General features: G+C 43.3%; 1 protein-coding gene and 1 long non-coding RNA gene across 5 annotated transcripts in view; one reads left to right on the top strand and one right to left on the bottom strand.

The window, feature by feature from the left end:
• The first annotated feature begins 1,837 nt into the window (after positions 1-1,837).
• LOC117874830 lies at positions 1,838-23,012 on the top strand. Of its 2 annotated transcripts, XR_004645089.1 has the most exons (4): positions 1,838-1,883; positions 20,019-20,218; positions 20,431-20,598; positions 22,465-23,012. It is a non-coding gene; the product is annotated as an uncharacterized LOC117874830 (long non-coding RNA). The 2 variants fall into 2 exon arrangements; XR_004645090.1 differs by lacking the exon at positions 20,431-20,598.
• The window catches only part of SYNE1 (spectrin repeat containing nuclear envelope protein 1), a 475,430-nt gene continuing 468,309 nt past the window's right edge, over positions 15,932-23,052 (bottom strand). The window contains exon 145 of one of the 3 annotated variants that reach the window (XM_034765382.1): positions 15,932-17,081. In XM_034765382.1, the coding sequence (XP_034621273.1) occupies positions 16,841-17,081 (241 nt within the window). In that variant the 3' untranslated portion in view covers positions 15,932-16,840. The remainder of the gene's footprint in view (positions 17,082-23,052) is intronic. The other 2 variants (XM_034765384.1, XM_034765383.1) reach the window with 2 other exon arrangements.

Genomic DNA, 23,052 nt, shown 5'->3' with positions numbered 1-23,052 from the left:
TACAGTGGTGCTGCTGAACCACTGTAATACAGTCGATCAGCAGGCTAGGGAGCCTGCCACATTATGCCAGTCAGGTGTCCCATGGCCAGCTCTGAAATAGGGCTAGAACCACTCAGCTTAACTTTCCCATCCTATTGCCCAGGCTCCCAAACTGTTTGTCACACAAACTTTACTGCACACAGCTGTAGCGTATCGATCAGTGAAATAAATGGGAGTTTTGGCTTGCCAGCACCTCTGAAAATCAGATCCTGTAGATTTCACAAACTCAAAAGCAGCCACTAAGCGGTTTCTCCTTCAGAAATACACCAAAGTATCTGTGAGTATTGGCTGTGCTCATGGGATCTTGTAAACCTTATGTGTTTGTCCCAGCAACTGGCCAACCTTTTAAGTGACAGAACAGACACTTCAGTGCAATGCAGAGTACATAGCTCTTCAGAGCATGGACTGTCTCTTTGTTATATGTTTGCACTGTGCCTAGCAGAATGGGCCCTCTTTGTAGGCACTACCACATTATAAATAACAACAATCATTAATACACCCTAATGGAAGAGATCACGCCAGGGTTTCAATGGCATATTTGATCACGGATACAGTTTCTGCAATCAGCAGAGGTGAAAGTAAGCCAGTCCATCCAGTCCAGCGTACCAGTGAGAGCTGGCACACAGCCCACCGTACCAGCAGCGGGCAGCTTCCCGGGGCCAGCAATTTAAAAGGGCCTGGGGCTCCCACAGCGGCCAGAGCCCCTGACCCTTTAAATCACTGCCAGAGCCCTGGGGCTCCCTGCCGCCACCACAGCTACCGCTACCATGGGGCTCCGGTGCTGATTTAAAGGGCCTGGGGCTCCCAGCCGCTGCTACCACAGACAGAGCCCTGGGCCCTTAAAATCGCCGCCAGAGCCCCGGGGTAGCGGCGGCGGCCAGGAGCCCTGGGGCTCCGGCGGCGATCAAGGCGCCGGGAATTTAAAGGGCCTGCCCCTTCTGCCGAGCCCCCCCCACACCTTGCTGAGGACCCTGGCCCTGCATACGACCACCCCACCCTCCACCCAACCATCACCACCTCCTGCTTCTCTGTGGCATTTTTTTCCCAAGCTGTGCATTCCTCAATACCTACCCAAGAGACCTTCCTCTGAGCTCTCTAAGGGAATCAACTAAAATTAGGCTGATTGTGGCTCACTCTGTACTAGCGAGGTGAGCCTTAGTGACATCAATAATGATATCATGTCATTATCCTAGTAATAGTACACTGGATTGTGGCCAAACAGTGATCTGATTCTAAAAAAAAAAAGAAAAAAAAAATCAGCCAAATGGGAGGATCTTCTACTCTATTATAAAGTAACCCCAATTAGCGGATTAGGATTCACATCCATGGCATTTCCTTTGTTGTAGCACAGGCAACCAATCACTGTATAGCTACAGCACCCCGTCTCCTCCCCTGCCACCCCACCCAAAAACACCCTTCATCCAGCCTGCTCCAGCTGCTGTTTCCATTAAAGAGACTGGCTTTGTCTCTCTTTGCTTCCCAGCCTACAAATGATTTATCATTCTGCCCAGCACAGCACTCCTCTGACAATGAAACTGGCCCATTCAAAACTGTTTAATTTTCTGGCTCATATGCAAGTGTAGTAAGTATATTTATGACTGACAACTTTTAGCCTTAGTTGGGTCAGCCAGGGAGAGCCTATTGCCATGGAATGATAACAGGTCAGGGATCTGCGCTGGAACAGAACATTTAATGCCTCCACTACATTGCAGCGTGGCCTGCTCAAACATCCTGTGTGACAAGCTCTTCCTATAAAAGCTGATGCACCTTCCACAGAACCAGAGCACAGTTGCTGACACCCACAGGCCAGAAGCAGCACAGGCTGAAGACAAGAAGATAGAAAGGTAAACTGAATGAAAAAGGAATATTAATTACTCTGGCGACCGGTAATCCTTATAGTGCAGTTGCTCAGGCTATTCTTACTGCGATATGAAAGTCTGTGGGGTTTTTCATCCACATATGATCATACTAGCCTTTAAAATCCGTGTGCAGTGATTGTTTCTTGATCTGGTTAAACACTGAAGTCCTTTCCAGCCTATTACAAAGTCACTTCCTTCAGATCAAGCTAGTTCGAAAGAAAGAAAGAAACCTAGGCAGACCACAGCAGTATGGCAGTCTATGGTCGGTGCTGCTGAATGAAACCCACTTATGTTCTTTTTCTATGGCCCACCAGGCTGCAGTTATTTCCATTTTATCATGGCTACCTGCTGACACATCTAGAGCAAATTGAGGGGGATGTCAGCTAGTGGGACGTGACAATTAACAGGCAAAACATTATATTTAGAGCACTTCAGATCTTTTCCCTGCTGAAATGTCTCTCTGGGATCTCTGCTTTTTCCGGATTTAGATATTAACACCAAGGGGCCGTCATTAGGAATGATTTGACTTTGCTCTGTCACATAGATGATGCTTGTATTTATCTTCTGCTTCCTTCAGGTCTTAGATGTGTCCATGTTAGCTCCAGCTTTGGCTGCCCCATCATTTCAGGAAACTTAATTCAAATGCAGCTGAAATTGTATTAGTTCACTCAATGCCCCTGCAGCGAGGTTTCAACCGTAGGGATTTTGGTACATAATGTATACTCTGAGATTTTTCTCAGGGAAAAAGAGCTTGCATATTACAAAGATCAGCTATCTGTGGGCATGCATCGTTGCTCTTTCACTAAATATGTTTACAAAATAGAGGCTGAAAGATCCTTGCTTAGCATGAAAGCCTTGAAGCTGCTGAAAAAATACCTCAGTTTGTCTTTGAGAACATTGCCTCTGTGTATTCACATTTGTGGGATTCATCTCCCTCCTTGTGACAGATCATACCCCTATGTTCATCCCTATTACAAGACTAGGATACATTTTGTACAAAGTATGTCTTGTGAGGTATCATTTGAAAACTCAATCTGCTGAACATTATTGTCCTGGTAAAATATGTGTATCAAAGTTGTCTGTAAAGTTATAAGATTCTCTTGTATAACATTGGCGTAACATGCTCCAAAATTAGAAACGCAGGCCCAGACTAATTCTTCAGAGACAAAAGACACACTGATGCTCCAGCCAGGTATCAGCATAATCAAATGGACTATCATGACCTATCACCTGGATAAGCAGCCATTCTTTGGCAGGAAGAAAGGTGTGAGCAAACTTACCCTGAGGTAAGTGGGGAAATGGGATCCTGGGAGGAAGCACAAGCAGGAGAGCGCAAGAGGGGAGGACTCCTGTCTCATGCTGAGAAAGAGGGACGATCATTGAGTTATCTTAAGTGCCTATACACAAATGCAAGAAGCCTGGGAAACAAGCAGGGAGAACTGGAAGTCCTGGCACAGTCAAGGAACTATGATGTGATTGGAATAACAGAGACTTGGTGGGATAACTCACATGACTGGAGTACTGTCATGGATGGATATAAACTGTTCAGGAAGGACAGGCAGGGCAGAAAAGGTGGGGGAGTTGCGTTGTATGTAAGAGAGGAGTATGACTGCTCAGAGCTCCGGTATGATACTGCAGAAAAACCTGAGAGTCTCTGGATAAAGTTGAGAAGTGGGAGCAACAAGGGTGATGTCGTGGTTGGAGTCTGCTATAGACCACCAGACCAGGGGGATGAGGTGGACGAGGCTTTCTTCTGGCAACTAGCAGAAATTGCTAGATCACAGGCCCTGGTTCTCATGGGAGACTTTAATCACCCTGATATCTGCTGGGAGAGCAATACAGCGGTGCACAGGCAATCCAGGAAATTTTTGGAAAGTGTAGGGGACAATTTCCTGGTGCAAGTGCTGGAGGAACCAACTAGGGGCAAAGCTTTTCTTGACCTGCTGCTCACAAACAGGGAAGAACTAGTAGGGGAAGCAAAAGTGGATGGGAACCTGGGAGGCAGTGACCATGAGATGGTCGAGTTCAGGATCCTGACACAAGGAAGAAAGGAGAGCAGCAGAATACGGACCCTGGACTTCAGAAAAGCAGACTTTGACTCCCTCAGGGAACAGATGGGCAGGATCCCCTGGGAAAACAACATGAAGGGCAAAGGGGTCCAGGAGAGCTGGCTGTATTTTAAAGAATCCTTATTGAGGTTGCAGGAACAAACCATCCCGATGTGTAGAAAGAATAGTAAATATGGCAGGCGACCAGCTTGGCTAAACAGTGAAATCCTTGCTGATCTTAAATGCAAAAAAGAGGCTTATAAGAAGTGGAAGATTGGACAAATGACCAGGGAGGAGTATAAAAATATTGCTCAGGCGTGCAGGAGTGAAATCAGGAAGGCCAAATCACACTTGGAGTTGCAGTTAGCAAGAGATGTTAAGAGTAACAAGAAGGGTTTCTTCAGGTATGTTAGCAACAAGAAGAAAATCAAGGAAAGTGTGGGCCCCTTACTGAATGAGGGAGGCAACCTAGTGACAGAGGATGTGGAAAAAGCTAATGTACTCAATGATTTTTTTGCCTCTGTCTTCACGCACAAGGTCAGCTCCCAGATTGCTGCACTGGGCAGTACAGCATGGGGAGAAGGTGACCAACCCTCTGTGGAGAAAGAAGTGGTTCGGGACTATTTAGAAAAACTGGACGTGCACAAGTCCATGGGGCCGGATGCGCTGCATCCGAGGGTGCTAAAAGAGTTGGCGGGTGAGATTTCAGAGCCATTAGCCATTATTTTTGAAAACTCATGGCGATCGGGGGAGGTCCCAGATGACTGGAAAAAGGCTAATGTAGTGCCCATCTTTAAAAAAGGGAAGAAGGAGGATCCGGGGAACTACAGGCCAGTCAGCCTCACCTCAGTCCCTGGAAAAATCATGGAGCAGGTCCTCAAGGAATCAATTATGAAACATTTAGAGGAGAGGAAAGTGATCAGGAACAGTCAGCATGGATTCACGAAGGGGAAGTCGTGCCTGACTAACCTAATTGCCTTCTATGATGAGATAACTGGCTCTGTGGATGAGGGGAAAGCAGTGGATGTGTTATTTCTTGACTTTAGCAAAGCTTTTGATACGGTCTCCCACAGTATTCTTGCCACCAAGTTAAAGAAGTATGGGCTGGATGAATGGACTGTAAGGTGGATAGAAAGCTGGCTAGATCGTCGGGCTCAACGGGTAGTGATCAATGGCTCCATGTCTAGTTGGCAGCCGGTTTCAAGTGGAGTGCCCCAAGGGTCGGTCCTGGGGCCGGTTTTGTTTAATATCTTTATTAATGATCTGGAGGATGGTGTGGACTGCACTCTCAGCAAGTTTGCAGATGACACTAAACTAGGAGGCGTGGTAGATACACTAGAGGGTAGGGATCGGATACAGAGGGACCTAGACAAATTAGAGGATTGGGCAGAAAAAAACCTGATGAGGTTCAACAAGGACAAGTGCAGAGTCCTGCACTTAGGACGGAAGAATCCCATGCACTGCTACAGACTAGGGACCGAATGGCTAGGTAGCAGTTCTGCTGAAAAGGACCTAGGGGTCACAGTGGACGAGAAGCTGGATATGAGTCAACAGTGTGCTCTTGTTGCCAAGAAGGCTAACGGCATTTTGGGCTGTATAAGTAGGGGCATTGCCAGCAGATCGAGGAACGTGATCGTTCCCCTTTATTCGACATTGGTGAGGCCTCATCTGGAATACTGTGTCCAGTTTTGGTCCCCACACTACAAGAAGGATGTGGAAAAATTGGAAAGAGTCCAGCGGAGGGCAACAAAAATGATTAGGGGTCTGGAGCACATGACTTATGAGGAGAGGCTGAGAGAACTGGGATTGTTTAGTCTCCAGAAGAGAAGAATGAGGGGGGATTTGATAGCAGCCTTCAACTACCTGAAGGGGGGTTCCAAAGAGGATGGAGCTCGGCTGTTCTCAGTGGTGGCAGATGACAGAACAAGGAGCAATGGTCTCAAGTTGCAGTGGGGGAGGTCCAGGTTGGATATCAGGAAAAACTATTTCACTAGGAGGGTGGTGAAACACTGGAATGCGTTACCTAGGGAGGTGGTAGAGTCTCCTTCCTTGGAGGTTTTTAAGGCCCGGCTTGACAAAGCCCTGGCTGGGATGATTTAGCTGGGAATTGGTCCTGCTTTGAGCAGGGGGTTGGACTAGATGACCTCTTGAGGTCCCTTCCAACTCTGATATTCTATGATTCTATGATTCTATGATAAAAACTTTACATATTGGCAAAGACACAGCTGGGGAGTTCTGTGTAAATGGACTGGCTGTTGCCTGAAACCCAGTTGGAGATAATCCTCAAAGAGGGGAGGAGGGAATAAGAATGAGAAACAGAGCTCCCCCAAATCACCTCTCTCCCCTTATCTGTACTCACGGCAGTAACAACGTTTGAAAGACAAAGGAAGCGTCCTTATACTGGAGAAGGGGTCCTATTAGTTAGTGTTTTACTTTTTATTTCTTTGCAACCAATTCTGACGTTTATGCCTCATTACTTGAAATCACTTAAAATCTATCTTTCAGTAGTTAATACATTTGTTTTATTGTTTTATCTATGGGAACCTCCACTTGAGACAAAGGGTCTGTGCCTATCACTTTCCATTGATAAAATGATGGACTTTCTATGAGCTTGTATTGTCCAGAAGGAGAGATTTGAGCAGTACAAAATGTACATTTCTGGGGAAGGTCTGGGACTGGGAATTTGCTGGTATCACCATGTATATAATTCATGAGTGACGGGCCAGAGTATTCATGTAATTCAGCTGGGAGTGATTTTGCATGCTGGAGGCTGGGTGAGCAGGACCAGGAGTGGTTGTTCTCACAGCAAAGCAGTGTAAAAGGCACCCCAGATTGCAGAACTGAAGGGACACAGCTATTCATCAGTCCAGATTGTACTCTGGGGAATATCATGCACCACCCCACCTCTGGTGATGCTGAGCTTCAGAAATCTGCTGGTCTTCTGGCCAACAGGCAATGGGAATTAAAGCAGCTTTGAGTAATGCCAGGAGAGCATAAGGCCCCAGGATTGGGGAAGTGGGAAGGTGGTTTAAAGCCACCTTGGCACCCCACCCTCCTGAGCTGGCCCAAACACTCCTTGGCTGCAGCTCAGGCACTAAGCCAACATTTTGAATAGCCTTAACATCTGCCAAAAGAAGTAGGCTTTAATGGTTGAGCTCCTTCACGGTACGGCATAGAGGAAATGTCTTATGCCCAAATTCCAAATCTGTACTAAAAGTAGTGTCTGATTTTCACCATTAGCCTCTCTCTTCAGTCCTCTTGCCCTTTCCCCCTCATCTTCCATTTGCTCTTGTGAACTTCATCTCCCCAGCTATTTTCTTTTCCTTCCTCCCCTCCTCTTTCTTTTCTACCTGGAGCTTGCCCCTTTGGGGAGTGGTATCTAGTTCCCACTGCCTGGTCTTTCCAAACTAATTAAGCCTAGATATTGTTTCAGTATGTAGGCTCTCCAAGCATTGTAGCTGTCCTTGTCCAGACTCCGTCAAGACTGGCTTTTGCGTTTAGGTGACAGTACTGCAGATGAGGCCATACCAATGCTGTATTGAAGCTATTTCCCATCCTTTCTGAAAATGATCCCAAGAATCATATTTGGAGCCTCAAAATGCAAAGGGAGTTTTGCCCAAATGAGGACTGCAGCTTGTTAGTTGCTATGGGGTACACTACCTGCATCGCCATTGATCAGCATATTTTCTGTTCCTAAGCCATTTTCCTGAGTACCCTGGAAATCCTGAACCCACCAGTGTTTCTGAAAAAGATGTATTAGCAAAATAATGTATTTCCTCCCCAAAATAGTTTAAATTTAATCTGGCATTTTGCTGCTCAATCTTGCACCATGGTGAAATCCATCTGCTATTTCTCAGGGCCTTCACTGGTTTTAAGCCAAACAGGTTTGTCTACTTCCTCTTGCACTTAAAATAATATATTAAATAATTCAGAACCCTAGAATCTCCCACTATTCATTTCCCTCTGCTCTTCGGAGCAGCCATGTAATATAATTCAGATTCCTATCTCTTAACTAGTTTTTAATCCATGACAGGCCTTTGCCCCAGTCCCTGTGATTATTTATTTTCCTTTATCGCTTCTCAGCAACTTTATTTAAAGCTTTTTTTGGCAAACCAAGTAGATTGTATTTGTTTGGTCACTGCTGTCTACTCCTTTATCATCAATTATATTCAAATAATTCTAATATTATTAAGCGAGTCAGAGCTCTCCCTTTAGAGGTACGCTACCACAAGGTCTATATTTTGTATTACAATTAAAACAATCAGCCACCCTCGGGTTTGAGGTCAACAACCAGCTGGTGTACACACTACTAGCTGGTGGGGGCAGTAATGGGATAGTCTGGCAAAGTCACTGGCCTATGACAACCATGGAAACTCATGAATTGGAGGTGGTGGGGGAGGGGAATCTCCATATTCAGGGGCTTACATAGAAGACCCCTAGGACTTACACAGAAGTCAGATTTTTTTACCTTAAAATCATGAAGTCTACAGCCACTCGTTGGAGGATTCAAACCTTGTTTGTACTAAATCCATAGGTTCAACCTCAACTAGGCCATCTCTTGCTCCCGCTGGTCTTGCTTCCATTGACCAGTTCCCTGAAACGCAGGTGAAAAAAAACAACAATTTGGATTTCACAGTATCTCCATTCACCCTGCTTCCTGCCCCATTTCTAAGCATCATATTACTGACTTTCTAGCTCACAGCAAGGGTCTGCTAGTTGAAGTGTTTATTTCACACCCATGGCTCTGGCTTCATTATTTCCCACTTATCGTCAGAATCCTCCTACAAACACTAGCTAAATCCTGGGGAGTTATTGCTGTGGAGTGTCTCAAGTTGCTGAGATACTTCCATCTCCATTAACCCTTTGAACACCAGTTTGTTCTGAGGTAACTAGCAGCTGGAAATAGGAGTGGATGGTCAGTCACCTAAAACTAACTTGTCCAGGCCTAGGGGGGGGACAGGGGAGAGGAAGACAGATCTTTACTATCTCATTACTACAAGGAACCATTCCAATCCCTTCATCCTGATATGCCCTGTACTCACCGACCAGTCCAGGGTTACTAACCAGTAGTGGGGACAGCTTCATAGAACTGGCAGGCTGGGGAGTGGGGTGGGGTTGTGTGTTGAGTGAGAACTGGCAGAGTAGCTGGGATCACACGTTTGGGCAGCTGCCAGGTAGTTAGCTTTGGTGGGAAATGAAACAGGGACCTCTGGGGCTCTGGGGGATGGGTGTGAGCAGGGCCGGTTCTAGCATTTTTGCTACCCCAGGCGGTGGGGGGGGGAAGTCGCGATTGGCAGCACTTCGGCGGCAGCTCCACCACTGCTGCTTCATTCTTCGGCGGCAATTCGGCGGTAGGTCCTTCCCTTCGAGAGGGACTGAGGGATCCGCTGCCGAATTGCCGCCGAAGACCCGGACATGCCGCCCCTTTCCGTTGGCTACCCCAAGCACCTGCTTGCTGGGCTGGTGCCTGGAGCCGGCCCTGGGTGTGAGACATGAGGCTGATCAGTCAGGCTTATGGCTATTGGGATTACAAGCACTCATGACAGGTGAGTAGGAACAGTCATTTAACGTGACAACACGGCCAACCCCAAACGTTCAGAAGTTCCGAGTTGGCTGCCCAATCCTGAGATTGTATCATGAGTTTTGGGCTGCCTTTCGCTTTCCAACCCCCCTCACCCCCCCCCTCGTCTGGGTGACAATTAAGCTATGTCCACACTACAGCTTACGTTGGTATAAGTTACGTGCCTTAGGGGGGTGAATAAGCCATCCCCCTGAGTGATGAAAGTGCCAATGTGGACAGGGCTGTGTCAGTGGGAGAACTTCTCCCGCTGCCATAGCTACCACCCCTCACGGGGGCTGGCGTCATTAAGTTGACGGGAGAGCTCTCTCCCCTCGGCTTAGAGTATGTGCACTAGCAGTGCTGCCGCAGTAAAGCTCTGTAGTGTAGCTTAGTACTGCCAACTCTCCCAAATGTATAAAAATGATATTGGCCTCATTGCAAGAGCTCTCATTGGCTGCCTGATGGTACAGAGCTTGCCCCTCCTCCCCAAAATTATAATTAACTAATTACACCCCCCCAGCCCAGAAATAATTACAGAGCTTCCCCCACAGACATTTGCCCAAGGCAATCGGGGTGCTCCAGCAGGAGCTAAAGGTTTATTCGCTGCAATGAGTTGGTAACACTGCTTTATCCCCCTTCCCCTTGGTGGGCTAGAAGTGGTGGGCAAGCAGGGGTCACCAAGGGCTCTTACCCTGCAGATTGGGAAAGAAATTTGGCAGCATCCTGTTGTGGCTAGGATCCGGGGGGAGGGGAGGGTGTAACTTGTCCCTTCCCTCCCTGCTCCTGCCTCCAAACCAATCACAGGAGAGCTCTCCTCCCCTGAGTCCCTCCTTCTCCCTCAGCCACGGCCTAGGAAACTATGCACCACTGTGATGCCAGCTAGCTGGTTTGTGGGCACTGTTAGTCCTATTCTCCTGCCTGACTCCAGAGTATCACAGAAATGAAGCCAAGTGCCAACTCCCATAGGCACTGAAGCAACCTGTTCTCCCACCTGTCCCACGCAGCTTTGTTGCTACAGCAACTTCCTGTGGCACTCCAAGCTAAAACACAGAGACTAACAAGAAAAGCACAAGATGACAGCAGGACCCAGGGGCAGTAGAAACCCCTCTGTGCTAAGAGGGCTCTCTCTAAGGGTTTGAGTGCCAAGCGCGAGGGTGTTGTAAGTGTAGCGGCTAAGTGACAAGAGGCTCCAAGCTGAGGGCGGGAGTGGGAGACAAAGGGAGCTGTTAGAGAAAGGACTGGAGGGAGTGGGGGACATGGAGCAAGGACAGGAGGAGATGAGAGAAGGCAGAGTGGAATTTGGCTGAATTATGAAGGGGAGACCAAGGAGCTTGAATATTACGTAGCAATGGAGATGGACCCAGTAATAGGATTCAAGGAGCAGAGAAGGGGTTGGGAGAAGGAAGGTCATTTTATTTGCAACAGTTGAGTGGATTGGAGGGGCGAGGCAGCAGCAGGCCAGAGCGGTTGAGAGGGCAGTAATAGAGGGGAGAGGCAATCAAGACATGGGCCAGCAATTTGACCATCGGGATGGAAAGGGCAGATTTTATGTTCGCTTCTAAAGGCTTCAATCCTGTTTGTATCCCCATTGCACTAGGCAGCGTATGGACACATAGGGCTAGACGTACAAAGGTACTTTGGTATTGCAAGGCACCTGGCTGCCCAGAGGCATACTCAGTCCTGAGGTAGGTGCCCAGGTTCTTCATACAATGTATGGGGAGAGATGGGTGCCTAAGGAAGGGATCCTCAGAAGCCAACAAGCCAAGCAAGGAGCTGGCTAAGTTACCTAGGAATGAAATGCTGAGGAAAAGGGCAGGGCTAAGCACCCAGATTCTCAAAGGTAGTTAGGCACCTAAGTCTCATTAGTCTGGGCCTTAGGCACCTGGCTGACAGGCTGGAAGGAGGCCCCTCCCTCTGCTCAGGATTCTCAGCCATGAATCATCTCCCAAAGAGTTCCATGCTTAAGCCAGTTCAGCCCTTTCTTAAGAACAACAGAAAAACAAACAAACAAAAAAACCACACACCAGAGCGAGAGAAAGAGTTCCCCACAATAGGTGCTGGAACTAGGGGTGCAACCACACCTCCTGGTTTGAAGTGGTTTTCATCACATACAGCATTTACAGTTGGGTTCAATGGCTCTCAGCACCCCCACTATACAAATTGTTCCAGTCCCCACACCCATTATAACCCATAGCCCAGTGGGGTTGCGGGAGACCCAGCTTCAAATCAGTGCTCCAATGTCTTTTAAATTGTTTGTACAAAGTTGAATAGCTTCACAGGAGAGATTGAGAGAGACTCCAACCTGGAATAATTTCCAGTGGTTGGGGCACTCACATGGCTTCAATTCCCTGCTCCAAATCAGCCAGAGTGGTGATTTGAAAACAGGCCTCCTACCTCTGTTGAGTAGTGAGTGCCCTAACCACTGGGCTATTGCATCAACACTCCTGTGGATCCAACAGGCACACTCTGAGGTAGGCCCGTTTGAGAATCTCACCAGGGCTTAGCCCTGAGATAGGATACCGAACTGCTCAGCATCATGAGGATTTAGGCAGCTTTGCACATGCCCACCTGCAGTGAATTCAGGCACCTCCAGGGTTAAGCGGCAGGGTTTTGAGGATCTCAGTGGTGACTAACTGTTGGATTTAGATACTAAAGTAGATCTAGCCCATAACAAATAATGACAAATAATAGAGTAAGTAGAGCAACAAGGGATCAAACTGAGGTTGACGACACTTATTTTATTACAATTCTTTTTAAAAACTATTCCTTTGTACTAGGGCTGTTGATTAATTGCAGTTAACTCACACAATTATCTAAAAATTTAATCGCTATTAAAAATTAATCATACTTAAGCGCAGTTTTAATCGCACTGTAAAACAATAGAATACCAAGTGAAATTTATTAAATATTTTTAGATATTTTTCTACATTTTCAAATATATTGATTTCAGTTACAACACAGAATACAGAGTGTACAGTGCTCACTTTATATTATTTTTGGTTTTTGTAGTTGCATTCCAAAAAGGATAAACAAATAGTATTTTTCAATTCACCTCATACAAGTACTGTAATGCAATCTCTTTATCGTGAAAGTGCAATTTACAAATGTAGATTTTTTGTTGTTACATAACCGCACTCAAAAACAAAACAATGTAAAACTTTAGAGCCTACAAGTCCACTCAGTCCTACTTCACTTTCAGCCAATTGCTAAGAAAAACAAGTTTGTTTACATTTACGGGACATAATGTTGCCTGCTTATTATTTACAATGGCACCTGAAAGTGAGAACAGGCGTTCACACTTTTGTAGTCAGCATTGCAAGGTATATACATGCCAGATATGCTAAACATTCTTATATCCCTTCATGCTTTGGCCAAAATTCCAGAGGACATGCTTCCATGCTGACGACACTTGTTAAAAAAAAAACGCATTAAGTAAGTTTGTGACTCAACTCTTTGGGTGAGAATTGTATGTCTCCTGCTCTGTTTTACCCACATTCTGCCATATATTTCATGTTCTAGCAGACTTGGATGATGACCCAGCCCATGTTGTTTGTTTTAAGAACACTATCACTGCAGATCTGACAAAATGCAAAGAAGGTAACAATGTGAGATTTCTAAAGATAGCTACGGCACTCGACTGGAGGTTTAAGAATTTGAAGTGCCTTCCAAAATCTGAGGGATGGGGTGTGGCGCATACTTTCAGAAGTCTTAAAAGAGCAACACTCCAATATAGAAACTACAGAACCCAAACCACCACCACAAAAAAACAAAAACAAAAACAAAAAAACTCAACTTTCTGCTGGTGGCATCTGACTCAGATGAAGAAAATGAACATGTGTCAGTCTGCACTGCTTTGGATCGTTATTGAGCAGAACCTGTCATCAGCATGGAAGCATGTCCTCTGGAATGGTGGTTGAAGCATGAATGGACATATGAATCTTTAGCACATTTGACACGTAAATATCTTGTGATGCCAGCTACAACAGTGCCATGTGAACGCCGGTTCTCACATTTGGGTGACATTGTAATCAAGAAGTGGGCAGCATTATCTTCTGAGCGATTGGCTGAACAAGAAGTAGGACTGAGTGGATGTGTAGGCTCTAAAGTTTTACATTGTTTTATTTTTGAATGCAGGTTTTTTTTTTTTAACATAATTCTACATTTGTAAATTCAACTTTCATGATAAAAAGATTCCACTACAGTACTTGCAATGGAGGAATTGAAAAATATAATTTATTTTGTTTTTTTACAGTGCAAATATTTGTAATAAAAAATAAAGTGAGCACTGTACACTTTGTATTGTGTTGTAATTGAAATCAATATATTTGAAAATGTAGAAAACACACAAAAATATTTAAATAAATGGTATTCTATTATTAACAGCATGACTAATTGTGATTAATTTTTTTAATCGCTTGGCAGCCCTACTTTGTACCCTTCCTAATAGTTCCCCCTCCCACCTTCCTTCCCTCTCCATGATAACCAGGATTGGCCAGTCTCCATTTCACCCCTTCTTCCCTCCACATTTCTGATTTTCTCCATAGTCTATGACCCCCGACCGCCGTAGCCCAGGGGTTGGGAGTTAAAGGCCAGAGGAACCAATCAAGAGATGCCCTAAACATAGTGAAAAGTCCCTGCAAACCAAGAAGTTTCTCTGAAGATACTGACACTTCTCCCCTCCTTGGAGAATGGGGGAGGGAGGGCACTCTTGGAAGGCTTCACTGTCTCTGCTGGCTTCTCCCATACTGTAGTGGAAGGCTCAGCTCCCGCAGACGATTTGAAAGACAGAGGCTCCTGCATGGCCACCATACACCAGCCTTGCCCAAGTGGCCCCAGCATTCAGAGGTATTGTGGAGTAAGCAGTAAGGAAACTGAATGAGGAGGGGAGCCAAGGATGAGAAGCTTTCAAACCTCAAGGACACGGAGAATAGCAAAGCTGCAACCAGATGGGAAAGGCTGGTAGGAGGACAGGAAGTTCAGTTTTGAATGGAGAGTTTGTGCTAGTGGTTCGAGATGCAGGAGAAAGATGTGACAATGTGTAGAAAGGGTAGAGAGACAGGTTTCCAAGCTGGCAAAACAGAAATGATAGTGAAAATCATGGGAGTGACTAAGAGCCCACCTTGTTCTAAACATCTGTTCCACTTGAGAATGTGAGAGGTGCTCACCTATCTACACCTGGCAGGCTAATTTAAGGCTTAATTTCTTACCTATTGCCTCCTGTATAAGACTTTATTTAAATAATCTTTTTCTCCCTCTAATTTTTAATTCACGTACATTAGAATGTACGGATCCCTAGAAAGTCACAGGTGAGGCTGTCTGTGTACTCTTCCTAGCACCCACTTTGGTGAACTCCTTGAAGATAAAACTTTAATGCTGTTTATTAATTTCAGGCTGTGTATACTTGCTTTCAGATAACATTTGCTGGCTTCCTTGCCTGCGTTGCCATCTCGTGCTTCACAATCTCAGCGTTCCTTTTTAAAAACCTCTAATCCGTATGGCTGTGAAGAAACCTTCAAAAAACACAAATCCACTGTATCCAATTCAGTGACATCTACCCAAGAACTATTGCTCTGAGATTTATGAACTGCCCCACATGTTAACTCGGATGCCTACTGGTGATAATTTTAATGAACTCCCTGACTGGCCTCAATAGCTCAATTCTAATCAGTCTCAATTCAAACCATTGCTACCCAGAAAGGCAATCCCAAGAAGCATCAACAATGCAAGTTTTGTTTTGTTTTCTCCAGGCTCAGCAAAAACAAAGGGCCTCTTTGCTTCTGCTTACACACTCCAGTCTATTCTCTCTTTAAATGAAAACATTTGTTCCTAAAATTAATGGGAAAATATACAGTATGTGTAATGGGTTTTTTTTAAAACAGAAAAAAAACTTATTAAACCAGAGATAACTTTAGGGCAACACTCTGCAATTTCTCAAACTTGAAAAGAATTTTGTTTTGGTTAAGTTATGACTCATAAGCTATGTGAAGTGCCTGCCGCTGCTCAGAGAGAGAGTTTGCTGTAATGTTTCTGGGAAATTTATGAGTTTTCATTTTGTTCTGTTTTTCTGCTATTTATGCTTGTGTGTTGGGTATATTCCATGACAATACTTCAGCTATTGGTCTAGCTTAAATATCAGTCTTAATGTCAGTCTATATCAAGCTGCTATGGAGAAGATTTAAATGTTTTCAGCTCTCAAAAAACAGTCTTCTTCAACGTTGACTGGTAATAATAATAACTGGAGTATGGGAGGCAGCATATATACACATAAATCTAACGGTTTGGGAAAAATGGACTGTAAGAAACATATTAGAAAAATCTGGAGTTTCCAAATGTTAATTCATAATTAAACAGCTTTTTATATTCATCACTGATTCTATAATTATATACTTTCCCGTATCTCATACTGTTCTGCAGCAATTTTGCAACATCTTTCCATTCCCACAGATTCCTGCTACAATTCATTATTACAGCATTTCTTTTTATTTTACTTTTTTCTTTGAGAATTGCAGCATATACATGGTCTTATAATTGTTTTTACCATACATTTCTCATTCTAAACGTACAGGTTTCTATAATTGTCATTAAAAAGCACGTAGACAAAATATTGTATGGTATCTATAATAAATGCAAAGAAATCATTACAAACAAAACTTGGCTTAGCAAACTGTACATACATAAATAGGTTCCTTTTTATACTTGATATTCAATATTTTTTCTCATAAAACCTTCCATGATCTTATTTATTACATCCATTTTTTTAAACCTTAAAAAAGTGCCTTTCAGATTTACAGCCTGTGCATCCAAAGAAAAGGTTAGAACGCCATGCCCAAAACAAAAACCAAGGAAAAATAGTACATTGCCATACAAGCTCTTTAAAAATGTATGTTACAAAGTCTTTCAAATGTCCTTAGCACTGGTTTGTTTGAATACTGTTAGATACTGATAATATATTTAACAAAGATCGGCTAATAGCTCATTCAGAGCCGCACACAGGAGAGGTTCTCTCGACGGTATAAAGTCCTTGGGCTATGCATAGCACAGGGCAGTGACCCAGATATAAAGTGGCCAGAAGATCCAGAATGTTGGATAGAAAGAAAATTCCCTCACTTATTTCATAGCCTTCTTAGTGCCAGGGATGTGAGTTTTGAAAGGATATTACTCACGTAATGCATTACACATTTTGGTACGGATACATTATTAATTTAGTGCCAGCAGAATGATATGGGAACATTGGCTACAATAGATAGATAAAGCTGCCATGTTGAGTGCATTGACATTTGAAACAGGCCCATTTCCTGACATGCTTCTCCAACTTTAATAGCCTTTGTACTGCTTCATAAAGGAGGAGGGCCATTAGTATATCTTAACATGGGGTGGAAGGACCGGGCAAAATTATTCGATAGGGTACAGCTGTAGTCCTCCTCAGTCACTGGTACAAGGCAGGCAAGACCAATCAAGAGCAGCAGAAGAAGCTGAAGTGGTAGAGCAGCTCTGAGGACTCTCAGGAAGAAGGATGGGTGCTGCTGAGCTGCCAGTGTCTCAGAATGGGAGGAATCTGAGCCACCTCTTATGGACCTGAGAAAAGAAATCAATGCAGGATAAACAGAAGCCTTATCAAAATGGACACTGCTCTCTGGAATACAACAACTCTTCCTGGAGCATTAATTTTAAAATCAGTACAAATCCTATCATTAAAAAATGCCAGAGGTGTTTTATACTGAATATGCCATTACCCTGACACTGTCACTGTTTAGCACTGGTGGGATTGAAAAAAAAACCATCTGATCAATCAAAAAGAATAGCACATGGGCAGCTCAAGTGCCATCATTCTTACTTAATTGCATGAAAGATTTTCCATGTGAAAAAATGAATGGATTGTACTCTCTAGACAAGACAAAATATATTCTATCATGTCAGCTGCTGACTCAGTCAATATCTGCACACAGTCTAGAAGGGAAACCCCATTGCTTTAAGTGTCAACTGCATTTCCTTTTAGGAAGTATCATGATGAGTCATGCAACTAGAGCAATAATATGCCAGTGTTGGATTAAAGGGATCTCAGTGTCCACAGAGTACAGCATAGCTTCATTTTGCACTGAATCAGAAGTTAAAGTTCCTGAACTTGAATGGACGTCTTATCCTTTCTGTGTAACTTATTTCCTTGCTGTCTTTCTATGAAAAACCTATTACTAGCACGGCAGTCACAGCCTACTCTCAATATCTGATGGGGAGGTAGGTCTTGAGGTTAACATTTTCTAACCTGTATGTCTGAAGTTAAGCACCTAAATCCATAGCAATTTTTTAATCAATGGGAGATGTGGGAGCTCAGCACCTCTGAAAAACAAAAATCAGGCTATCAATTTAGATGCCTAATTTTAGGTACCCACATTTGAAAATTCTGACTGAAGTTTTTAGATTTCCCTGTAACATGGAAGTTCTCCTTTCTAGCACTGGATACAGTTTGAATTCCATTTTGATACAAACCCACAGTTGCTGGAACTAGAGGTACTGCTGCACCCCCTTACTTGAAGCGGCTTCCATCATATACAGGGCTTACAGTTTGGTTTAATGGTTCTCGGCACCCCCACTATAAAAACTGTTCCAGCACCTCTGCACAAACCTTCCCATTTTGTCCTTTTGACCCAACCTGTCAGAAAACTACTACATAGGTGACCTACTGAAAGGCTTCTTAGAAGTTAGATGGGTTGATAAAGCCTGAAGGTTAAAAAACCCGAACAGAATGATTTAGATACATTAATTATGTGGCACCAAAAGGTACTGTGTTTTGGCAAGTACTAAAATGCAGGGGAATTTAATGGTTCTCAAGCTATCTCCTAATATTGCAGCCTACTTCAATCTTGCTTCAGTTCTTTTTATTATTAAGTGTCTATCTGATATGGAAGTCTCACAGTAATTTGATTACAGTTCAGCGAGAACACAATGGTGTACTGAGGTTAAAGAGGGAGAAAGACGTATGTAAAACAGCACAAAGATGAGAAGCCATCTTCAGATTTACCTGTGTCTTGATGGCAATGTTGGTTACATAGCCATGTACCCTCCCCTGTACCTTCTGGATCACCGAAGAAACTAGTTCTCCAATTATTAATATCTTTCTGGAGGACATCATTTGTTGTTACTAGCTCACTTATCTACAGATGTCTTCCCATGCTGAAGACTTCAAATGAAGCCAGGCAGCTTTTGGTTATGTTTAGTTGTCTAATGGAGAGCTGAATATTCGGGTCCACTAAATGATTAACTTACTGGGATGATTAGGTCAAGAGGTCAAGATCAAAACAAAAGATTACACATTGCTTAAATCCACAGCGCTGGAGCCAGAATGGAAAGCTGCTTATTCTTGCATCATGTAAGATCATATATTATATAGAACGCAATGAAAGGATATGGCACATTTAACAGCATCAGAGCATTCCATGTTAAAGTTCAATTAGACCAGGCCTTCCACTGTCTAAGAATGCCAACACAGAGAGTTAATGGGCTGAGGTAGGAACAATAGGAACATGGAGTGCTTAATTACCTTCCAAGCATTTCGCTGCACAGTCTACCTACTTACGTGGCTTTTTGCATAAATACTATTGCTTACAGCTCATCAACAGATGCCACATTTTGTAGAGTGTCCACTCGTCATTGGGGTTAATGATCATGATGTGGAAAGCGGAGTCTTTTTTTTTTTTTTTTAAATAGTTATCCAGTGACCTGAATGTCACCTGAAAGTTTTTCTGGGGCTACCAAAAGGGTCTCTAAGGGAATTTCCAAGAGACAGATCAAAGGAGTGGGCTTGTTCAACTAGTAATTTTTCTCTCTTCTCAAGACTATGGCAGCAGAAATGCACCACTGATTTTGTTTCTGTATTTCTTGAAAAAAAACAAAAACATTCAAAGTAAAAGGTGGTGGTGGGAAGTGTATGGAGGCTCTCGATGATGGGCCTAGTTAATTCTTTGAAGCATTAATGCCGTTATTGGAAAAGTGCTCTGAAATATAGTAGTAGTAGTAGAGCAGGGCTGTAAACATTAATGGGTTAATACTGTATGGAAATGATCCAAGAAGTGAATAATGAAACATTTGCCTCTGTAGGAAACTACTTCAAAGGGTCTGTTTTAAAAAGTTCAAGCGCTATATTCCTTTGGCGACATAACTGCTGTTTATCACACTTACTCATACCATAATGGACACATTAATAGTGATGGAAAACTGGATACGCAGCTCAAAGTGTTTAATGCGGGTGAAAAGGGGTGATTAAATGGTAACATCTGCAACCAAAGACCCACTGCGCTATTGAAGTAAATGGAAAACTTACTATCAATTTCAGTGGGTGGGGACTGGGCCCAAATGCTATACAGAATATTATTTTTTGGGGAAAGCGTAGTTCGTTTCTCTTGCCCATGGATTCCCTGCCTTCTCTTTCAGACCGCTCTGCCATTTGTCACACTGACAGCTGCTCAGTTTGGACTGAAATCAGACCACTTCACAATTGTTCTTTACTCCCTTAAACAGATTCTAGTGACTAGATTTTGTGGAAGGCACAGCTGCAAATCTGACCAACTGCATGTTTCCTAATGTCAAACCAAGTCATCTGCGCAAGAGCTCTGATGACTTGACTTTAAGCTACATAAAGCAGTCCAATCCTTCACCTATGGAGTTTGCAAAGTCTGGAGAACTGGAGCTCTACTCGTCTCTTCTGAAAAGCTTAGCTGGTAGGTGGAAGTTAAACTATCATGCAGGGTTACCAGATGAACAGGGGGAATTCTCATTTCAGCTCCAGTGTATCTTCACCTTACCGCTCAGCATGCAGCTAAATTAGTTGTTCTTTGCTACTGCGTGTTCTACATTGGCTACTCTGCCTCCCTCCTTCCCCCAAAGTTAGCTCGCTTATATTGTAAAGAAGATTAATATATCCATTTTACAGGTGGTTAAACAGGCAGTTTAACTGACAAGCCCAAAGTCAAGAGTGAGTGGTAGAACTGGGAACAGAACCGTGGAGATCTGAGCCCAAATCAGTACACGTACACTGCCTGCTATTATGCAGTCGAAGCCAGTAAGAATCCTGTGGCCTAGTTTGGTTCAAGAATTAAAGGTGAGTTTATAAATTTGCTATTTGATTCGGGGTGGAGGTGGGGTGGTGGTGTTAGGAAGTGGCGCCAGAACTTGAATAAAGCTACCCAAGAGAGACAATGTAAACACACTGATGCAAATTTTACAATTATTTTGGTCTTTTTAACATTTTAATCATTTCAAAAAATCTGCAGGCAGGCATAGGTCCAGGTGTGCATTTTCTGAAAGCTATGTTAGCTGCCTAGGAGAAAATGCACTTTTGGGATTTGCTTTTCCTAATTAGCATGCAACAGCTTGTACTGCCTGGCAAAACAGATTCATGCCATACTGTAATCATGGAGATCTGGGAGGATATCTTGCTAAACAGCAGGGGTTGTGTGACAAATGAACAGGATACAGTAAATATGTTAACCTATTTGTTATGATAATGGAAAGGTAAAATGTCATCAAGCTTAATATAAAACCCCACTGACCCTCTAATTTTTAAAGTAAGTAACTTTCCATTGCAAAATCCTATGGGATACAAATGTCTAATTTCTCTTTGGTTCTCCCTTACACTATAGTCTATTAGAGTTTGCTGATCCAGTGCAAGATCAAACACGAAGTACTCTGATCAGAGGCATGTCAAAATATTAAAGAACACAGTGACAGCTTGTACTGCTTTATCAGTTAAAACCACGTTACACATCAACCACAACCTGTCTGGCTTGCGCATTTGACTAAGTTTCCCATTCAGTAGTAACTCATTTGTATTCCACGCTTGTCTGAATGACAAATTGAATATTGTGTTGAACAGCTATGAGATGTGTTAATATACAGCGCTGAAGAGAGCTGATCTGAGAGGTGCTGCGCAGATGCCACTGTTAGAATGTGGGCTGATCCCAAAGCCGCAAAGCGCTGCTAAGACGCACGCTGGGCCAGTCGCTCACCCCACAACACAGAAGCCTTCTCAAAGGGGTGCATGTGTGGCTGGGCATGTAAAGGGGAGCAGAGGAGCAGACACAACATATTTCTTTAGTTTAGTGTTGCTAGTGCAAGCATGCTTATCTGCCTGATTTAAACGCTGTTCTTCAGACAGGTTCATAAAAGACATATGCTTAGCTGTTAATGGTCATAGATTAAGTTTCCAATCCCCCCTTCCCCCTTTCTATAAGAAAGGGAATGCCAAGCCCTATACTGACTGGAGGTAGAAAAATTCTCCCTGATTCTCCATTTGAGAGAAGAACAGAGAATTGGGGTCACTTGTTTAAGTATACATCACTTATTCTGTATGCTATTTTACTGTTTTTTCAACCAAGCAATATACTTTCTTGGAAGCACTGGAAGACTAAATGTTCTACCTACCATACATCACTTGGATTTTGATTGTGAACTGGTACAGCTAAAGTCATGAACTGATTCTCTATACACATTTAAAACATTGCAAATATTACTTGGAAATAATTTGGATATTGACTAGTTCTAAATGCTAGCCGTTTTTGCTCCTCCCCCCTCCCCCAATATTTCACACTGTTGCTTTGTTGAGCAAAAGCATGGTTTGTCTTTACGGAATGAAGGTCATCAAGTACAAAGTGCATTCAAGTTTTTTTGAATGCCTGACCATTGCTCAATCACTGTATAAATCTATTTTGGCCCAGCTTCAAACCTAAAATTTCTTGCATTTGAACAAGAACTATTTTAATGGATTTCAATTTTACTACATAGATGACAAAGAAAGTGTAAGTTTGATTACAGTTCCATATATATTTCCCCTCCTTCCTCCTCCACCCCCCAATATAATTTTAATTTTTTGTTGCAACTCACTAGATGCTGAATGGGACAGGACCTGTACCTTACAATGTTTATATATATTTTTGTTTTTTAAAACATTATTTTGTTTATTCTATAGGGCAAAGTGAACTGATCAGTGAAAGAGTGAAGGGACACACACATCACACCAACAACAGAGAATGCAGAAGCACTGTTAGCCGCAGAGATGACAGATTGCTGGAGACAAGGTGGAAAGCAAAAAGCTGCAGCTGCAAGTCTGCTCTCTAGTGGTCATCCAGAAATGGGGCAGCGCTGCTCCTAGAGTAATAGTGGATGCAAGCACTTGTCAAGTGTCACCTTAATGTCAGTGTGTAATATCTGCAAAGAAGTTCTATGATTGCAGAGAGAAAAGATGCTACCAATTTTTAGGATGAAAATTCTCAAATTCTGACTTTTCATTCTGAATGATGAGAACTGAAAACCCACAAACCGAACAAAATATTAACAAAAATTAAAAAAAAAAAAAGAGGATGTTAGTGTGTTTTCTTCAGATTTGTGGGTTTTACAAATTCTAAAATATTGTATTGGTGTAATACTTGCCTTAATTTAATATCTAGAAATAAAGAGGATGATAAAAAGTCTTTGCCATGAACCTCATGGTGTATCTGCTGATCAGGTCTTAATGTAACAAGCAATATTATGAACAATACCCATGTGATCAAATAAA

Source organism: Trachemys scripta, chromosome 3 (assembly GCF_013100865.1).
Source record: "Trachemys scripta elegans isolate TJP31775 chromosome 3, CAS_Tse_1.0, whole genome shotgun sequence".
NCBI lineage: Eukaryota > Metazoa > Chordata > Testudines > Emydidae > Trachemys > Trachemys scripta.
This window is presented reverse-complemented; position numbering and strand designations above follow the sequence as displayed.